Here is a 17,168-nt window from a genome sequence, read left to right as displayed (position 1 = left end):
GACATTTACTGCACCATAGTTATGATTACATCACAGTAAATATTCTATGCAAGAGTAGAAACAGCTCCTCAAAGGAAAATGCTTGGAAATGGGTAATTGGAACGAACTATATGCATTTTCACTGAGCTTTGAAAGAAATTGTAAGAAAAGGATCTTCAATTTGTTCCCAAGTACTATTGTCTCTTAAAGAATACGATATGAGGAATCTTGACAGCATCTGCATTCCAATGGGAACACCCTGGGGAAGCTGTCTATACTTGGGCCTCTTTACCACCATGATGAGAGAAGATCTAGAAGGTAGGTCTTTTCTGGACAATTTTGTGCTCTGGCTCCTGAGTTTTTGTTTTTTTTCTTTGCCATGGATGTGAATATCTTAAAGCCCAAACAGGTCCCTACCATTTAAGCTATGGCCACAGGAACCATATAAGAATGCTAATAATCCATTTGGGAGCTCTGGTAGCATAGTGGCTAAGACACTTGCCTGCTAACCAGATGGCTGGTGGTTCAAACCCACCAGCCACTCCTCGGAAGGAAGGTTGGGCAATCCTACTTCCATAGGATACTGCCTCGGAAACCCAAGGAGGGGTCGCTATGAGTCGGGTTTGACTCGACGGCACATAACAACAACAATCCATTTTATAAAGGACAAGAAAAAGGGAAGGGGCCAAGTTCTACACTGCACATCCATGATCCTGAGCCATAAGTCCATCTTGACGTAGATGGTAGAACTGGAAACTGAGGGCAAAGCTAGAGATGTGGAAGAAAAGTTTGGTGACCTGCTTTGTAAAGATTACCAACCACAGAAAACCCTGTGGAATATAGTTCTACTCTGTAACACATGGGATCCCCACAAGTTGGAAACTGACCACTAAGAGGAAAAAGAAAAGGGTTTGCTGTATAACAACTACCACAAACAGATGCAGAAACAAGATACCACAAGGACACATTCTTTTTCCTTGTAACAGGGACGTGTTAACTTCATTATTCAGATGCCTTTGATTACCCTTTCTGAAAGTTTTTTGTTGAGTTCAATTTTCAAGGCTGTTAAATACTGATGGCTAACTTAATTATAGCAAGCAACCAACCAACCCATAATGTATGATACCAATTGTTAGCTTTCCTTTAGTCTCACATTAGATTTGGACTGTTCTGCTCATTTATAAGCTTGACTATCCATTTTCATATTCAGTTTAGGCAAGTCTAGGCTGGAAGCCACCAACTGTCTCTCAGTTTGTCTTACTGGGCTGGTTTGCATGTTGCTACAATTCTGGAAGCTATGCCACTGGTATTTCAAATACCGGCTGGGTCATCCATGGAGGACATTTTTCAGCAGAGCTTCCAGACTAACACAAACTAGGAAGAAAGGGCTGCCAGTCTACTTCTAAAAATTAGCCAATGAAAACTCTATGGATCATAACAAAATATTGCTCAGTGTAGTACTGAAAGATGATCCCCCTAGGTTGGAAGGCACTCATAATACAGTACCCACAACAATGGATTCTACTGTACCAATGATGGTGCAGGACCAGGCAATGTTTTGTTCTATTGTACATGGGGTTGCCCTGAGTTGGAGCTGACTCAATGCAAACTAACAACAACAGGGTAGAGGCAACAGTATAAAAGATGGCCAGGAGAGCAAGTGATTCCAGTCCTTTATCTGGGCTTGAATTTTTCTAATCTTGTGCATGGATTTCTGAATAGGCGATTTGGCAGACACTGACAGTTGACCACTCAGTTGCCACACTCAGCTCTGTTCCTTGCTAACATAACCCTAATTGTGTGTCCAACCTCAGGTGGATGAACCATGACTGATCTTAACCAGTCACCTTAATCCCATTTGTCTTAATCAAACTCTCACTTTCTCAGCCTGCCCCCCCCCCAAGCTAGTAATAGCTATGTGACAATGTTCTGGCCAATGAGAGATGAGCCAAATTCTCTTGTCAGGGGTTTGGGGAAAGCTTTTGTTGCCTGACAGATGGGATAAACTGAAGATAAAAGCTCCTGGTGTTATCTGCCCCCTTAACATGAAGATAGTCAATTGTGACAAAGAGGCAATAAGCATGAGAACAGAAAGCTAACATACTTAGGAAAGTAGGCAAGAAAATGGAGAAAGCCTGGGTCTTTGATGGCATCTCTGAGCTGTGATTATACGTTGGTGTAAAAAAAAAAAAAAAAAAAAAAACTTAGTGTGCTTAAAAAATGCCTGGGAGAGAGGGTGTTATTGGCAAAAAACAAAACAAACAAACAAAAAAAAACCACTTTGAATGCTTGTGTTATTTGTGTAAAAATTAAGGTAGAAGAGTGCAAACAGCTTGCACCACCCAGGGCCCCTTTACCAGATTTGGTTGGGTGGGTCCTAAATGTAGTAACTTTAGAGTTACAAAGAAACCAGTATAGACACAGACTCACACAGGGTAAAGACACCAAATGAAAACAGATACTCATGGCAGATGCATCTACAAGCCTAGAAACACCAAAGTTACTGCCAGCAGCTGTCAGAAGCTGAGACAGATAAGGCAAGACCTTCCCTTAGAGCTGCACCCTGAATTCAAACTTCTAGCCTCCTGAACTAGGAGGCTAGAAATATAGACACTGGTGGTATATTTTGTTATGGCAGCACTAAGGTAACTAGGGAGCTCTGGTAGCATAGTGACTAAGGCACTTGACTGCTAACCAGAAGGCTGGCGGTTCAAACCTACCAGCCACTCCTTGGAAGGAAGATTGGGCAATCTACTTCCATAGAGATACCACCTCAGAAACCCAAGGAGGGGTTGCTATGAGTCAATCAACTCAATGGCAGTGAGGTTTTTTTTTTTTTTTGGTTTAGGGTAACTAAGAAACTTCTGGACTACCTTGTTAAGTAAACAATAAATGTCTTATGGTTTAAGTCCCCATTACTTACAGCCAAACACATTCTCAAATGATTTTTAAATTGAAGTCTAGGGTAGAGACAATAGCATAAAGGAATATGGCAGCCAGAAGGGCCTGTTAATTAATCTAATACATTCAGATTAATGAAGGGGACAGTTCAAAATGCATCTCGTTTTCTGGGGGTTGTTGCATCCAGGGCTTCCTGGGCTTTAAGGTGAGAATGGCACTCAGGTGTTATAACAGTGATGTTTACAACATTAAATAAAAGGGGCAAGAATGTAACCTGTAAGTTGAATTCTTAGAGCCCAAAGAAACAGCAAATGTGCAAAGCAGACAGGAGGAGAGCAAAAACAGTGGTTTTCTTTTCCCTGCTTCCCTTTAAGGTTTAATTTGCTCCGAGTCAAGTGGCTTAGAAGTATACCCCATTGCTGAATGTCTAAATTGCTTCTGCCTGGTCGAACATGGGAGCTCTGGTGGCGTAGTGCCTAAAGCATTTGACTGCTAACCAGAAGGCTGATAGTTCAAACCTACCAGCCACTTCCTGGAAGAAATGTTGGGCAATCTACTTCTGTAGTTATACCACCTCAGAAACCAAAGGGGGGGTTTGCTGTGAATCAGATTCGACTCCATGGCAGTGGTTGCGTTTTTTTGTTTTGTTGGTGGAACATATCCATGTATGTATTAAACTTGCATCTCTTATGTGAGAGAGGATATGTGTGTGGAGATGGGGCAGAGGTATGGAGAGGGAGTTTGTGGGATTTTCTTTCTTCCTGAGGTAGCTAGAGACTAAGGCTGATCCCCTCAGTGTAAAAGAGTTCCAAATCACTTAACCATCCAGCAGAGAAGATGGGCTGGGTAGTGACCCAGTCCTGTCTCCCATTTCCCAAAGCTGGCTTGATTGTCAAATTAGCTGGGTCTTGTAAAGGGGGATGGTATGTGTAAGTTTTCCTTGAAAATACTCCTATGGAAAGCAAAGCCAAGTCAGTCTTGCAAGCAAGCTGACAAGCTAGAAAAATGAATAGATTACATTTCAGTGGTGTTCCTTACATGAGATGTGTTGCTTGTAGGCATTAGGAGTCCCTGGATAGTGAAAACAGTTAAGTAATTGGCCACTAACCAAAAGTTTGGACGTTTGAGTCCACTTTGGAAGAAAGACCTGGTGACCTACTTCTGAAAAATCAGCCAGTGAAAACCCTGTGGAGCACAGTTCTACTCTGGCACAGGAGGACACCATGAATTGGAATTGCCCTGATGGCACTGGAACTAACGGGCATTAGTAGGCTATTTTAAAAACAAACAAATAAAAACCTTTTATTGTGATCTAGGTGAAAGTTTACACAGTAAATTGGTTTTCCATTCAACAATTTATACATTTTGTTTTGTGGCATTCATTGCAATCGCACAACGTTAACAGCTCCCTTCCACTTCCTATTTACCATTTACCATTTTCCTTCATCTTTCTTTCTTATCCCTTCCTGCCTTGTGGGCTTTATCCCTGGGCAAATGCTGCCCTTTTAACTTCATATTAGGTATATTAAACTTGTCTTTATTTTTCTTCTTATGTTAGAGATTTAAGCTCCCTCATCCTTCGTATTACATTAAAAAGTTGCTGATAAATCTACCTGTTTTGCTTTGAAACTTGATTTCTTTACGTGTACTCTTTCAGCAAATATTTATTGGTGTCTACCTATGATTGGGGAGCTCTGGTGGTGTAATGCCTAAGGTATGTGACTGTTAACCAGAAGGATGATGGTTCAAACCCACCAGCCACTCCTCAGAAGGAAGATTGGGCAATCTACCTCCATAGGGATACTGCCTCAGAAACCCAAGGAGGGGTTGCTATGAGTTGGTTCCCACTCGACGACAGTGAGTTTGGTTTTGGTTACATATGATTGTGTGTGCTGTGTGTGAGAGAAAGAAAGAAAGTGAGAGACAGACAGACAACAGTGTCCTTCAGAAGCCTGTGTACAGATATAAAAATTGTGAATGGGTTCGATTCCAGTAGGAAAACAGACTCTAAGATACAGAAAAGCCCTGGTTGCAGGCAGACTGCTGGTCCTAGAACAATGAACAATACATTGTCAGAGCATCCTTCTGTTAGCCTCTTGTCATCACCTATACCACAAAGGTCAATTGCTAGAAATTCTTTCCAACAGGGTACAGGCAAGCAGGACCCCTGGGTGGCTCTTATGCACAGAATCAGGTTTTACAGAGGTTAGTTAGGTCTCTCGATGTAAACCCACACTTATGTAATACTCTCATGTATCTGCTTCTGACTTGCTTTATCCTTCCTTCCCTTCCAACGGCCAGTGATAGGCTGAGTAGGAAGTTGTTTGTCCTTTCAAAGAAAGTTAGTGACCTGATGAGGTTCCCCAGGTGCAGCCCCACTCATTGCTGCCTTTCTCTCTGACGGCACAGAAACTCTCCAAAGAATCCCATGTTGGCTTTGAAGCCGAGACCCCTCTGCCCTCCCCGTTTGACTGTCTATACTGAGTGGGAAACTAGTCAACTTAGCCTCTTGTTATCTGTGAACAGGTTCTCTGAAGTTAGCGGAGCCCTAAGTGGCTTGCTGGATTTAGCACAAACAATAAGACAGTGCATAAAATGCACTGCACAACGTCACTTAATATGCCTGCTTCTGCTGATGCACTTTGAAGAAGCCTCAGTGGAGGGCATCGTAAACTAGTCTGCACATTCATAATCATCCTGGGTACAGCTGGTACGGACTACAGCAGGCTAAGCGCTTGGCACCACTCGCCTCTGGCACCATCTCCACTCATTCCACTGCTCTCTCAAACAAGTCCAAGAAATAGAAAAACATAAAAAGCTATTGTCCATGTCCAGTGAGAAATGAAACGCGCTGGACCAAGTAACACAACTTCCTTAAAATAATACAACACTTCATCACTTTTGCATCTGGATCCTTCTCATGGTTTGCAGAGTCATAAAAACTACTTGAAACCAACGACTTGAGCCATCACTGCTTTATTATATATGAATGCATTCTTCTAAGAAGCAACTTCTTATTATATATTCTCTATGGTCTCACCTTATCGAAAGCACTTAATGCAGTTCATCTCCAGCTTTACTCTACAGCGATGGAGGCAATCGGCAGACTGAAATCAATTAATAAAAGAACATGCCCTATATCTCTGGTCTGTGAGTGTAGTTTCTGAATTACAATGTAGCCAAAACTCAAGGTTTACCAAGTAAGAAAAAATAATGGCATATATAATAATTATTTTCTTTTGTCACAGATTTGATTGATGCTCCTAATTAATAGATTTTGCCTTCTGTGGAATGACTGTGGAGGAAACACACACTGATGTGTAAATTAAATCTCAACTAAATTGTTATTAAAAATGCAAAAAGAAGAAAAATGGGATGAAGGATGACCATGATTTGAAGAATAAGAAAGAAATAAGGAAGAGAGAATAAGAGAGAGAGAAAGGAGAGCAAGCAAGAAGCAGGCAAGCAAACTAGCTGTAGGTTCAGGTCTTTGTTTTAGGAGTAATAGAGGAGAAGATTTCCTTTTCAAAGTTCTAAAGCAATGGTGTGTTTTGTTTTCTTACTTCATTTCATTTTCACTTGGGAAAAAAACCTCAGCTTTGAAGCTTCTCTGTTTCAACTCATTAGGAAAACCATCAATGATAGAAGCTTTCATGAAATTGTAGCGGGAGGAATTAAGTATTATGGGAAAGCCTGATCAATCTTCAAACGTTTCATCTATGGAGACGGGAGGTCAGCACTGGCTGCTTGTTCAGCTGGAAAGTTAACATAAACAAATGCTTCACTTACTGGAGCATCCAAGGAACTAAAGACATTTGATATTCATCTTCCAAGTACTTCCTAAGAAGCCAGGTATACCTGCCACATGAAAGTGATGGCTGCTTCTCCAGAATGAAGTGAATGAACTGAATCCCAAAAAGCCTTGCCCCAAAAGAGAAAGGCCTTCTTTTAGTGTTCGCTTGGAAAGGAGGTATATTGCAATTCACTGCACAGCATCTCATTCTGTGTAATTCGTAACTTTACTTGAAGTTAACACAGAAACCTTTTCTACAGGTTGGCATTAACATAAGGACCTCTGGTGGTGCAGTGAATGAAGCATTTGGTTGCTAACCAGTAGGTCAGAGGTTTAAACCTACCAGTTGCTCTGCAGGAGGAAAATGAGGCAAGCTACTTCCATAAAGATTTACAACCTTGGAAATGCTATGAGGGTCATTTTCAGTTGGAATTGACTCAATGGCAGTGGGTTTGTTTAGTTTGGTGTTAATATATGAGGATATCTGTCTTAACATCTGAATATTTTTAAGTTTTTTAACTTTGCAGAGTTAAAAAATGATCCTTGTTTTTCATTTTATTCTTGGAGAATATTCTATAGACCATGTGATTGATTCAAATAGTTACTGAAGGTGAGGAAGTAAGGACTAGATGTGTGATGTCTAAAAGGGAGAGAACAGGAGAGGTCTAGTAGGTTGAGGAAAGCTATGGAGCAGACAGGGGATGCTGAAGATTAATAAATATAACTGGATCTCCTAATAAAGCTATTCTGGAAAAAACATCAAAAAATTATCTTTGTGCCTATAACAGAGTTTGAATTAATTTGTGATCTGAGCATGAGCTAAGGAGGACCTAATATTTCTATTTTTCTTACAAGGATTAAATAAAGTATGTATGTATGTGTGTGCATGTATGTGTATACACACACACACATATATACATATACACACACACATAAATACACAGATATACACACATACACATATACATATATATACATATATATATATATATATATATATATATACACATGAGCTCTGGTGGCATAGTGCCTAAGGCATCTGACTGCTGGTGGTTCAAACCCACCAGCCACTCTGTGGAAGGAACATGGGGAGATCTACTTCTGTAAAGATTTATTGCCTCAGAAACCCAATGGGGGTTGCTATGAGTCAGAATTGACTCAATGACAGTGGATTTGCTTTTTGGTTTATATATATATATATAGAGAGAGAGAGAGGGGAGAGGGGTAGACAGACACACACACACACATGCACTGGTATATACAGTAAAACCTGTGGAAGCTAGAACCTGTGTAAGGTGGAAATCTATTAGTGAAGGAAAACTCAAATACTTCCCACTAAAAGAATTAATGAATAAGTAAGACCAGAGAGGAATTGATGCATTTGAATCATGGTGTGGGTGAAGAATACTGAATACCATGGACGGCCAGGAGAACATACAAATCTGCCTTGGAAGAGGTCACCTAGAATGTTCCTTAGAAGCAAGGATGGTGAGACTTCGTCTTATGTACTTTGGACATGTTATCAGGAAGGACCAGTCCCCGAACACATCATACTTGGTAAAGTAGAGGGTCAGGGGAAAAAAAAAAAAAAAAGAGGAAGACCCTGAAATAAACTGATTTGATACAGTGGCTACAATGGCCTCAAACTTAGTGACAATTGAGAGACTGATGCAGGAACTGACAAGGTTTTGTTCTGTTGTATACAGGATTGCTATGAGTTGCAACCAACTTGACCACACCTAACAACAACAAAATGAGTGATAGAAAAGTGATGAGCTTGTATCCATTCAAAGGCAGAAAACTTGTCAGACCCAGAAAAACAACGTGTTCCCGTTGAGTTCTTGCTGTCACAGGCTTCACTGTATTTGTCACTGTGTGTATGCAAGTGTACACATATGCATCTTAAATAAAGAAGGTATAAAGAGACCGTTACAGATTGAATTGTGTCCTACAATAATATGTGTTGTAAATCTTAATCCCTGTACCTATGATAAGGAGTTATAGTGGTGCAGTGCCTAAGGCATTTGACTGCTAACCAGGTCAGCGGTTCAAACACACTAGCTGCTCCTTGGGAGGAAGAAGAGACAATCTACTTTCATAAAGTTTTACAACTTTGGAAACCCAGTGAGGGTCGCTATGAGTCGGAATCAACTAGATGGCAGTGGGTTTGGTTTTTATACCTTTGGCTATAATCCCATTTGGGAATGGATTTTCTTTGCTATGTTACTGAGGAAGTATTAGTGTAGGGAGTGTCTTGAGTCAATCTCTTTAGAGATATAAAGGGAACAGATAAAGCAGCAAACATGGGGGAAGACAGATGCCATACCACATGAAGATCACCAAGGTACCAAGGAACAAGGACCTGCCCCCAGAGCTGACACAGAGAGAAAGCCTTTCCCTAGAGCTTCAGCCTTCTAGCCTCCTAACCTGTGAGAGAATAAAATCATTTGTTAAAGCTACTACCCACTTGTGATAGTTCTATTAAAGCAGCACTACATAACTAAGACAGGAACTATGATTAAAAAAAAATGTATTTAGCAATACCGGTGCTCCTTCCTGCCAAGTCCACCCCAAGGACAGACTACACCAGTTGCCATCAAGCTGACTCCAACTCATGATAACCTTGTGTGTATCAGAGAATTGTGCTCCATAGGATATTCAACAGCTGATGTATTAGAAGCAGATAGCCAGGCCTTTCTTCAAAGGTGCTTCTGAGTAGACTTAAATCTCTAGACTTTCAGTTAGCAGCCCAGTGCTTTAACTGTTTATATCACCCAAAGACTTCAAAGGATAAATTAGAGCATATTATTTTAAATCTTGGTGAAATTAAGCAGAGTACCAACTTCACAAAACATAGACCATAGTTCTTACAGCAGATGACTAGTTATTTTAGGGAATTCAAGTCCTTGTTTGCATTGCTTACTTAGCTCATGAGAAAATAAGGAGTGAAATCAACCTATCCAAGGAAGGGAGCTATCCCTGCCCAACTTAATGAGCATTAACTAGACTAAAAGGAAAATAGTCATTACTTACACCGCCATAATGTAGATGCAACATGGCATGTAAATCAGTAACTCCTGTATTGCAAAACAGACAAATAGATTAATGCACGTTGCAAAGGATGGGTGAAGAGATCGATTAGGTTACTGATTCAGACCATGAACTTTCTCTCAATATACTGCATTTAACTTTTAAATAAGGTTTAGGAGAACCTGTAACATTTTGCTCACTGACAGAGCTATATTTTACTAAGGGGAGAAATTGGCTAGTCTATAAAAATTAAATTATGCCCCTTTCATTGTATCTAGTCAAGAGGAAAAACTCTAATTATAAGACTGTAGTGTTAAATAAATGCAAATTAACATTCTTTAAAAAAAAAAAAACTCACTGCCATCGAGTCCAATCCAACTCATAGCCACCCCTCCTTGGGTTTCCAAGGCGATTTCACTACAGAAGTAGATTGCCCAATCTTCCTTCCAAGGAGTGGCTGGTGGGTTTGAACCACCAGCCTTTTGGTTAGCAGTCAAATGCCTTAGGCACTATGCCACCAGAACTCCTTCACATTCTTTAAAGCCTGGTTTAAAAAAAAAAAAAAATCATACTTGGGGTTGGGAGGGTTCTAGTCTGAAATAAAAATCAATATTTGATATATTTGGTGGCTTGCAGTGCTAAGCAAAAGAAAATGTCAGTACCAAGGGTGCTGGTGAGGATCTTCTAAGTCATTAAGTGCAGAGCATGTGAGAACAAGTCACTCATTATGCAAACATTTAAATATCAATTAGTAAGAGCAATGAAAGAATCCTTCCCTTCTCTATAACCTGTGCCTTATTACCCCAGAAATGACCAAGGGAAAAAAGGACATCAAAAATTATTGTAGCACTTAAGAGGAACACCACACTGGGATAACAGATTAAGGTTAATTTTAAGTGCACTTCCCATTTGAAAATTAAATGTACTCCTCAAAATTCATAAGAGCTCAGTTTGCAGACTTAATCCAGGAAGGACTAACTGAAGGCCTGGGCATACTTTATTGCTGGTTTTTTTTGGAAAGAGAATGCCTTTCATTATTGTTTAATGTCAGACTTGTGTGGTTCATTAAAATCTTGTAGTTTGCTTAAAACCCTGGTTTTTCTGAACCCATTTAAAAAATGCCAGTTCACAAAGCACTCAATCTTTAAAAATCTGACTGGTTTTCATAGTCTTTTGACATTTACTTTGTTGCCTGCCTGTCCACTTAACCCATCTATTCAGGCTGTCAGATGAATTTGGTGGACATTGAAATTATCTCAGCCCTCAGAACTTTGCCTGAATGATCTTTTCAGGCAAACCTGGCAGTATATTTTTTAATGTAAGGTTCTGGCCAGCTGGTGTTATAACAAAGTTGCTACCCTGGAAACAGGCTTCTAGTGCCTCTTAGTAATAGTTGGCTGGTGGATTTGTACCGGGCATTTGACTTTTTTGAGCTGTATTTTCTTCCTTTGTAACACAAAAAAGGAACCCTGGTGGTGCGGTGGTTAAGCATTAGGCTGCTAACCAATTAGAATTCATGAGCCATTCCACAGAAGAAAGATGTGTCAGTCTACTTCCATGATGATTACAGCCTTGGAAACCCTGTGGGGTAGTTCTGCTCTATCCTATAGGGTCACTATGAGTCAGAATTGAGTCAACGGCCATGAGTTTTTCACACATAAAGACTAGACCAGATCAGTTCTGAGAGGCAGAACAAATGCAAATGTGGGGCACCCCAGAATCACTTGAAGCTTGACTAATTAAATAGGATTCTTCAAGGGGGGCCTAAGCATGTAGATTTGGATAAAACTCCCAAGGGAATTCCAGTATACATCCTTAACTAACAATAAGTGGGTCCTTTCAGCTCTAATACTCTTTGATTTTCAAGACAACAGAATTATTAAGTTTGATTAATAATATATGACTTCTAATAGTATTATTCAACAGGCATTACCTTCTCCAGAGTGGAGAAGGTGATCCTATAATAAGTTTAAATGCTGGTTAGGACTTGACACAGGGAAACATCAGAGTCTGAAAGGTAGACCACCAAGTGCCAAGGAAAGGGCTTAATGCCCAAGGGCACACAAATTAGCTCTTATTACGGTCATGATGTCTCTTTGAAGACTAAGGCACAGTGCACCTAACCCAAGCCATGGTACTTTCAATCACCTCAAATGCATGTAAGAGCTGAACAACGAATAAAGAAGACCAAAGAAAAGTGGTTATTTTTCAGTTGTGGTGCTGGTGAAGAATGCTGAAAAGTACTGGATGGCTAAAAGAACTAACAGATCTGTCCTGGAAGAAGTGCAGGCGGAATGCTCCTTGGAGGCAAGAATGGCCAGACTTCGTCTCACCTGCTTTGGTCATGTTGTCAGAAGGGACCATTCCCTAGAGAAGGATGTCATGCTTGGTAAAGTAGAGGGTCAGTGAAAAAGTAGAAAATCCTCAACAAAAAGGATTGACACAGTGGCAGCAACCATGGATTTAGGAATAGCAAGAACTGTGAGGCTGGCACAGGACCGGGCAGTGCTTTGTTCTGTGGAACATAGGGTTGCTACAAGTCGGAGCTGACTCATGGCACGTAACAGCAACAACATTGTCATGATTTTATTACACTGTAGCCAATTAACAGAGTTTTAAGTTTGTACACCACCACCAAGAACAGAGCTATTGTCGTTAAAATGAATTGGTCTCTAGCAATTACATGGAGATGAAAAGGGAAGAGACCTGGAAGTATCAGCCTCCTCCCCCCCCCCCCCCACTCACTGAAATAAGGGCCTTTAGCTGATTTCAACTGAACTTAGGCTCAACATGCTCTGCTTTTCCATGCACAGATGCAGACTTAGCATCTTTCTCCTGGTTTTATCTTTGACTCCATCAACTTATATTTGTTTCTCAAACATCACAAATGGTCACAAATGGGATTGCTTTATTACTTCTGCCTTTTTCCACTTTTTGACCTATGTCATATGGCCAGAGAAGTCTGGGTTGGAAGGGAAGTACCCATCTTGACAGAGCTAATAGAAAATAAGCTACCTCAGGCCAGGTGCTTAAGGTTCTCAGTTCTCGTGGATAAAATGAGAGTTTTAGCACCTGCCCTGCCTTTCTTACAGTGGAGTCTGGAGCACGTAATGAAGCAAGATGAAAGGCAACACTTTGAAAACAGAGTATGTGGTATTCATCTTAGATACACTTTTAAAGAAGAAGAAACGCATCTCAGAAAAAAAGACACGTCTTCTGGCTGGGGTTTTGGTTCAACAACCTTTTCCCTCCTTATTGCAACTATATCCTGGGTAATAAAACATAGCAGCAGGTAAGCAATGTCCTCAAGGATTCTGAAGAAGTTCCTCATATGACCACAATATGTCCCCATTTTGTCTGGCTCTAAACTACTTGCCTGGAAGAAAGCTGCAAATACTTGAAAGTAACAATACAGTGTTCAGAGTGATTCTGACTAAAAATCACAGCAGTTCCTATGGTACAAGGGTAGTAAATTTTTTCTCAGGCACAATGCTCAGGAAAAAAAAAACAAGTAGGAAAGCAACAAAATCATCTGTATCATTTTTCGCTAAACATTCATCACTTTTTTCCCCCCAACCCACATCTTGTTTAACAAAACAAAGTATGCTGCTTCTCTGGGGACAACTTAACTCTTGAGAATAATTATATACGTCTCAAACTTCCTAGAAGAGTGATTTTGTCGGAAAGAATCTGCACCTAGGCTGATAAGAGTAACATTAAAACCACATACACACAGTATATAGCACAATGAGGAGCTACCACCAGACCCTCAAATAACCATGTAGTTAGCAACAAGACATATTGGGCCCTTCTCTGAAAACTAGAGCCTTTGTGTTAACCGCCAGTGGATTAACGGAACCACCTATAGTTCAGTGGTGTCTGTTCACATTTCACTAAATGGAAGAGGAGCAGATCTTTGGTTTATCCAGTAACATTAACCAAATGATGCTATTTCCCATCTTTTCAATACCAAACCAAAAATTAACAAAACAAAACAACTCATGGACATCGAGTTGATTCCGGCTCACAGCTGACCCCCATTGGGTTTCTGAGGCCGTAAATTTTTATGGAAGTAGATTGCCCCATACTCCTTCCATAAAGCAACTGGTGGGTTTGAACCACTGACCTTCTGGTTAGCAGCCAAATGCCTTATCCACTATACCACCAGAGCTCCTTCAAGACAGTATCCTTAAAATGGAAAATTTTCCATTTATGGGTTTGACCTTGGAATTGAAGCCATAGCTCACCCATTCCCCAAACCTCCCAGTTGCACTTCAGTGAACGTTGATTTTCTGTTAAGATTAATTTTAGGGACAGGCTGAAGTGTTTCATCTCAGTGAGAAGACTCTGGTCCACCATGAGGGGTGTCTGTTCCCACAAAACCCCTTTTACTCTTCCAGTATACCCAGGGCCCCTCCAGCCGCCAGCCAACAGCTAAGTTGATGGAGCTGGGAACTACATTCCTTTGAAGGAGTGTGGCGACTTTTGGCTGGAATTTGATGCATTAGTTCTAAAATTAAATAAAGATCCTGTAGTGTTCTTCAAAGAAATATGGTGTGGTTCTATGACAAAACACATTTTTCAAGTTCTGACCTCTGGGAACTTCAACTAGCTCTATATTTCAGGCTGACACTGCTCACACACTACTGTCTAGTTGCCCAAGCCAGGGCTGGTTATCCATGTATTTTCCAACCTCCTGATCAGCTTTTAGCATAGGGAGGAGACCAGAGTAAATAAAGGAAGGAAAGCCACTAATTTAAAAGCACTTTCTCTCCCTAGTCCCTTGGGGAGAAGCCCTGGTAATTAACTCTAATAAGATTAAAGTAACTTGGAACTCTCCATTTATCCAGCACTGTAAATCTGTGATAACCAGTATGTGTGCATTAAATCAAAGTCAGTTCCCTTGCCTGTAATTTAATGACCCCTTTCCTTGCACCACCAGAGTCCTCTGAAGAGGGGAGAGGGAAAGATGCCGGGTGCTTACCAGCACTTTGCTCCATCACTTCTTTCTGACACATGTCTTGAACGTTCACCGTGCAATTCACAATGAACTCGGGGGAGGAGCAGTCGTTATTAAGCTGGAATTCTTCACACTGGTAACACTGGATTTGCAGCGCAAGGCCTGCGGGACAAACAGCTGGGTTCAGATTTGGCCCCCGGAAATCCCACTTCAGAAAACTGGAGCCTGCCCTGCCCCAGACAGCTGCCGCTAGGCCTCTGGAATGCCTGGGAGACGCCAGGGACTCCAAAGGGTCAGGAGGTGGCTGAAACCTCCGGCTGCGCCGGCAGAGAGGGTCCTGCGGGATAAAATGGTATCCTGACTGCTACCTTGAGACCCTTGCCCCACCAACAAAGAGCTCATCCAACACCACCCTCGACCTTTTCCCAAAAAGTCAAAAAGGAGGGGGGTGGGATACAACCCCCACTAAAGAAGCAGCTTCACAGACGTGCACCAGAGCCAGTTTACACCAGAGGATTTGCCTGACTGCTGACTAGTTACAAATTACTTAATTACTATTTTGGCACCATTCACGATTGCATTCGCAGCCGCCTTTTTAGTTTTATTTTAAAGTCAGCGTTCCTGTACGGTGGTTGCGAGGATCCCTGCGCGACCACCCGGGAACCCAGGAGGCGGCTCATGGAAGCCAAGTGCTACTGCGTCCAAGTACCCTGGTCCAGTTCGGCGGTCTTTCTCCGGGACAACTCGAGAGATAGCAAGGGCGCCTGCAGCGGGTGGGAACTGGTGTACGAGCGCGCACCCTGGGTCCCCACACACAGGTTTCAGGCAACTGGTTGGCTAGGGTCCGTAGCTGAAGTCCAGGCTCTGCAGAACTAGGTTGCGAGCTAGTCTGCTAAATGGAGAGAGTAAGCAGATCGACCTGTCATTGCGCCACCCTGGCTGCTCTGCTCTGGTGTTTGAGCTTCTGTCTGGACCTGACTCCCTGTCTTGGCCCTGGCCAAAGAGCCCTGCACAGTGCACGCCTCCCTCTAGCACCACATCTGTTGCCTTCTAAGCACAGCAGCCAAGCCCCACGCGCCCCAGGCGCTTCTCGCCTGTCGGCAGCACCACTCCCACGAGTTTCCTGCCACGCTTGACAACTTAATAAGGTTCAGGGATGGGGGTCGCACTCTCTCTTTCGCCGAGGCCCAGCACTGCTTGGACCATCCCTTCTTCCCAGCCCGGCTTTGCCTCCCTACTGCGCAGCCCCACCAGCAGCCGCTGGATTCCTGCAAATCCACTGCTTTCCTCTTGCAGCGCGGGACTTACAGACTTCCTCAATCTGGCGCCCAAGAGCCCCAGCCGCCGTCGCTGCCAAACTCCTATCCGGCAGCTCTGAGCTGCGGGGCCCCGAGAAGGGCGCCCTGGGGTCGCAGGGGCCAGCAATCCAATGCGCTGTGCGCACCTGGCCCTACTTCTAATTGCTAGGTCTTCTTACTTACCTGAAGGCAAAAACAATCCGCAAAAAGTTGCCGCGATGCAGAGGACCCACATCCTCCCGGAGCCTCGGGGCCGGGAGAGGGAAGACGCATCAGAGACGGCGACCACAGCAGTGGCTGCTCCGGCAGCAATGGCTGTGGCTGCCGAGGCTGCTGGGGGTCGCGCTGCTGCCGCCGAGGCGACGGTCGCCGCCAAGAGGAGCCGCAGGTGCCGCCGCGGGCGTCCGCATCGCCCGCTCCCGGGCTCCTGGCTGTGGGCCGCCGCTCCGCTTGCTTGCGGGGTTGTGCGCTGCGCCTTCGGAGTTGGTGACTGAGACTGAAGGGAACTACTGGAGATCCAGAGCACCCAAAAAAGTCTCGCCTCTTTTCCCACCTCCCACTCCAGGCACCACGTGACTGCTGCCGAATTCGGGTGGGGGTGGCGGGCGAGGAAGGCGGGTGGGCCGTCTCTCCACGTCCCCACCCCCTTCCTGCCGCCCTTCTCTCCCGCCCCCGCAAGTCTCTGGAAAAGGGGCGCGGGGGGAATTGGTTTAGGAGGCTAGAGCGTGAGGGAGTAGTGGGGAGGGCGTAGCAGTTGCCGCGGGGACCCGCCCGGCGCGGCCTAGGGGACCCGTGCGGTAGGAGCTGGAGACGGCGTGCGGGGCTGGACCTCAGTGCGTAGGGGCGCACCTCCAGGTTTTCTGCGACCCCTGGGTCTGGCCATCACCTACATGGTGGGGACTGGCCCACCCAGCCAGGACTACTGCGGTACAACAGGCAGCCGGAGCGGGGCGCACCGTGTGGTTGGCAGGAGCCGGAGGGTTCTCTGGCGCTGGCAAAGTTGCGCACCTGCAGGCTCCCTAGGGCTGACGTTGCAGCCACGCCTCCTCCTCCTCCGAGAAGTACCTCGGTCTTTGCCCGAATGCCGGAGGAGGTGAGTGGGATGTAGTGGGCCCGGTCGGTCGCTCTTACTCCCGGACCTTTTTCCCTCACCCTCCCCCGCCTATGCGCACAGCTCAAGGGTGCTTTCGCACCCTGGTCGCCTAGT

At 43.6% G+C, this 17,168-nt stretch overlaps 1 protein-coding gene across 1 annotated transcript in view; it reads right to left on the bottom strand.

Annotated features, from left to right (window-relative positions):
* LYPD1 (LY6/PLAUR domain containing 1) overlaps positions 1–16,371 on the bottom strand; it is a 47,307-nt gene extending 30,936 nt beyond the window's left edge. The window contains exons 1-3 of the mRNA XM_042780555.1: positions 16,311–16,371; positions 16,145–16,183; positions 14,688–14,825 (exon numbers count right to left, since the gene is read on the bottom strand). Coding sequence (XP_042636489.1) covers positions 14,688–14,825; positions 16,145–16,183; positions 16,311–16,371 — 238 coding nt within the window. The remainder of the gene's footprint in view (positions 1–14,687; positions 14,826–16,144; positions 16,184–16,310) is intronic.
* Positions 16,372–17,168: the final 797 nt, after the last annotated feature.

This window comes from Orycteropus afer, unplaced genomic scaffold (genome assembly GCF_000298275.1).
Source record: "Orycteropus afer afer isolate SDZICR_OR568_19922 unplaced genomic scaffold, OryAfe1.0 scaffold00004, whole genome shotgun sequence".
Lineage (NCBI taxonomy): Eukaryota > Metazoa > Chordata > Mammalia > Tubulidentata > Orycteropodidae > Orycteropus > Orycteropus afer.
This window is presented reverse-complemented; position numbering and strand designations above follow the sequence as displayed.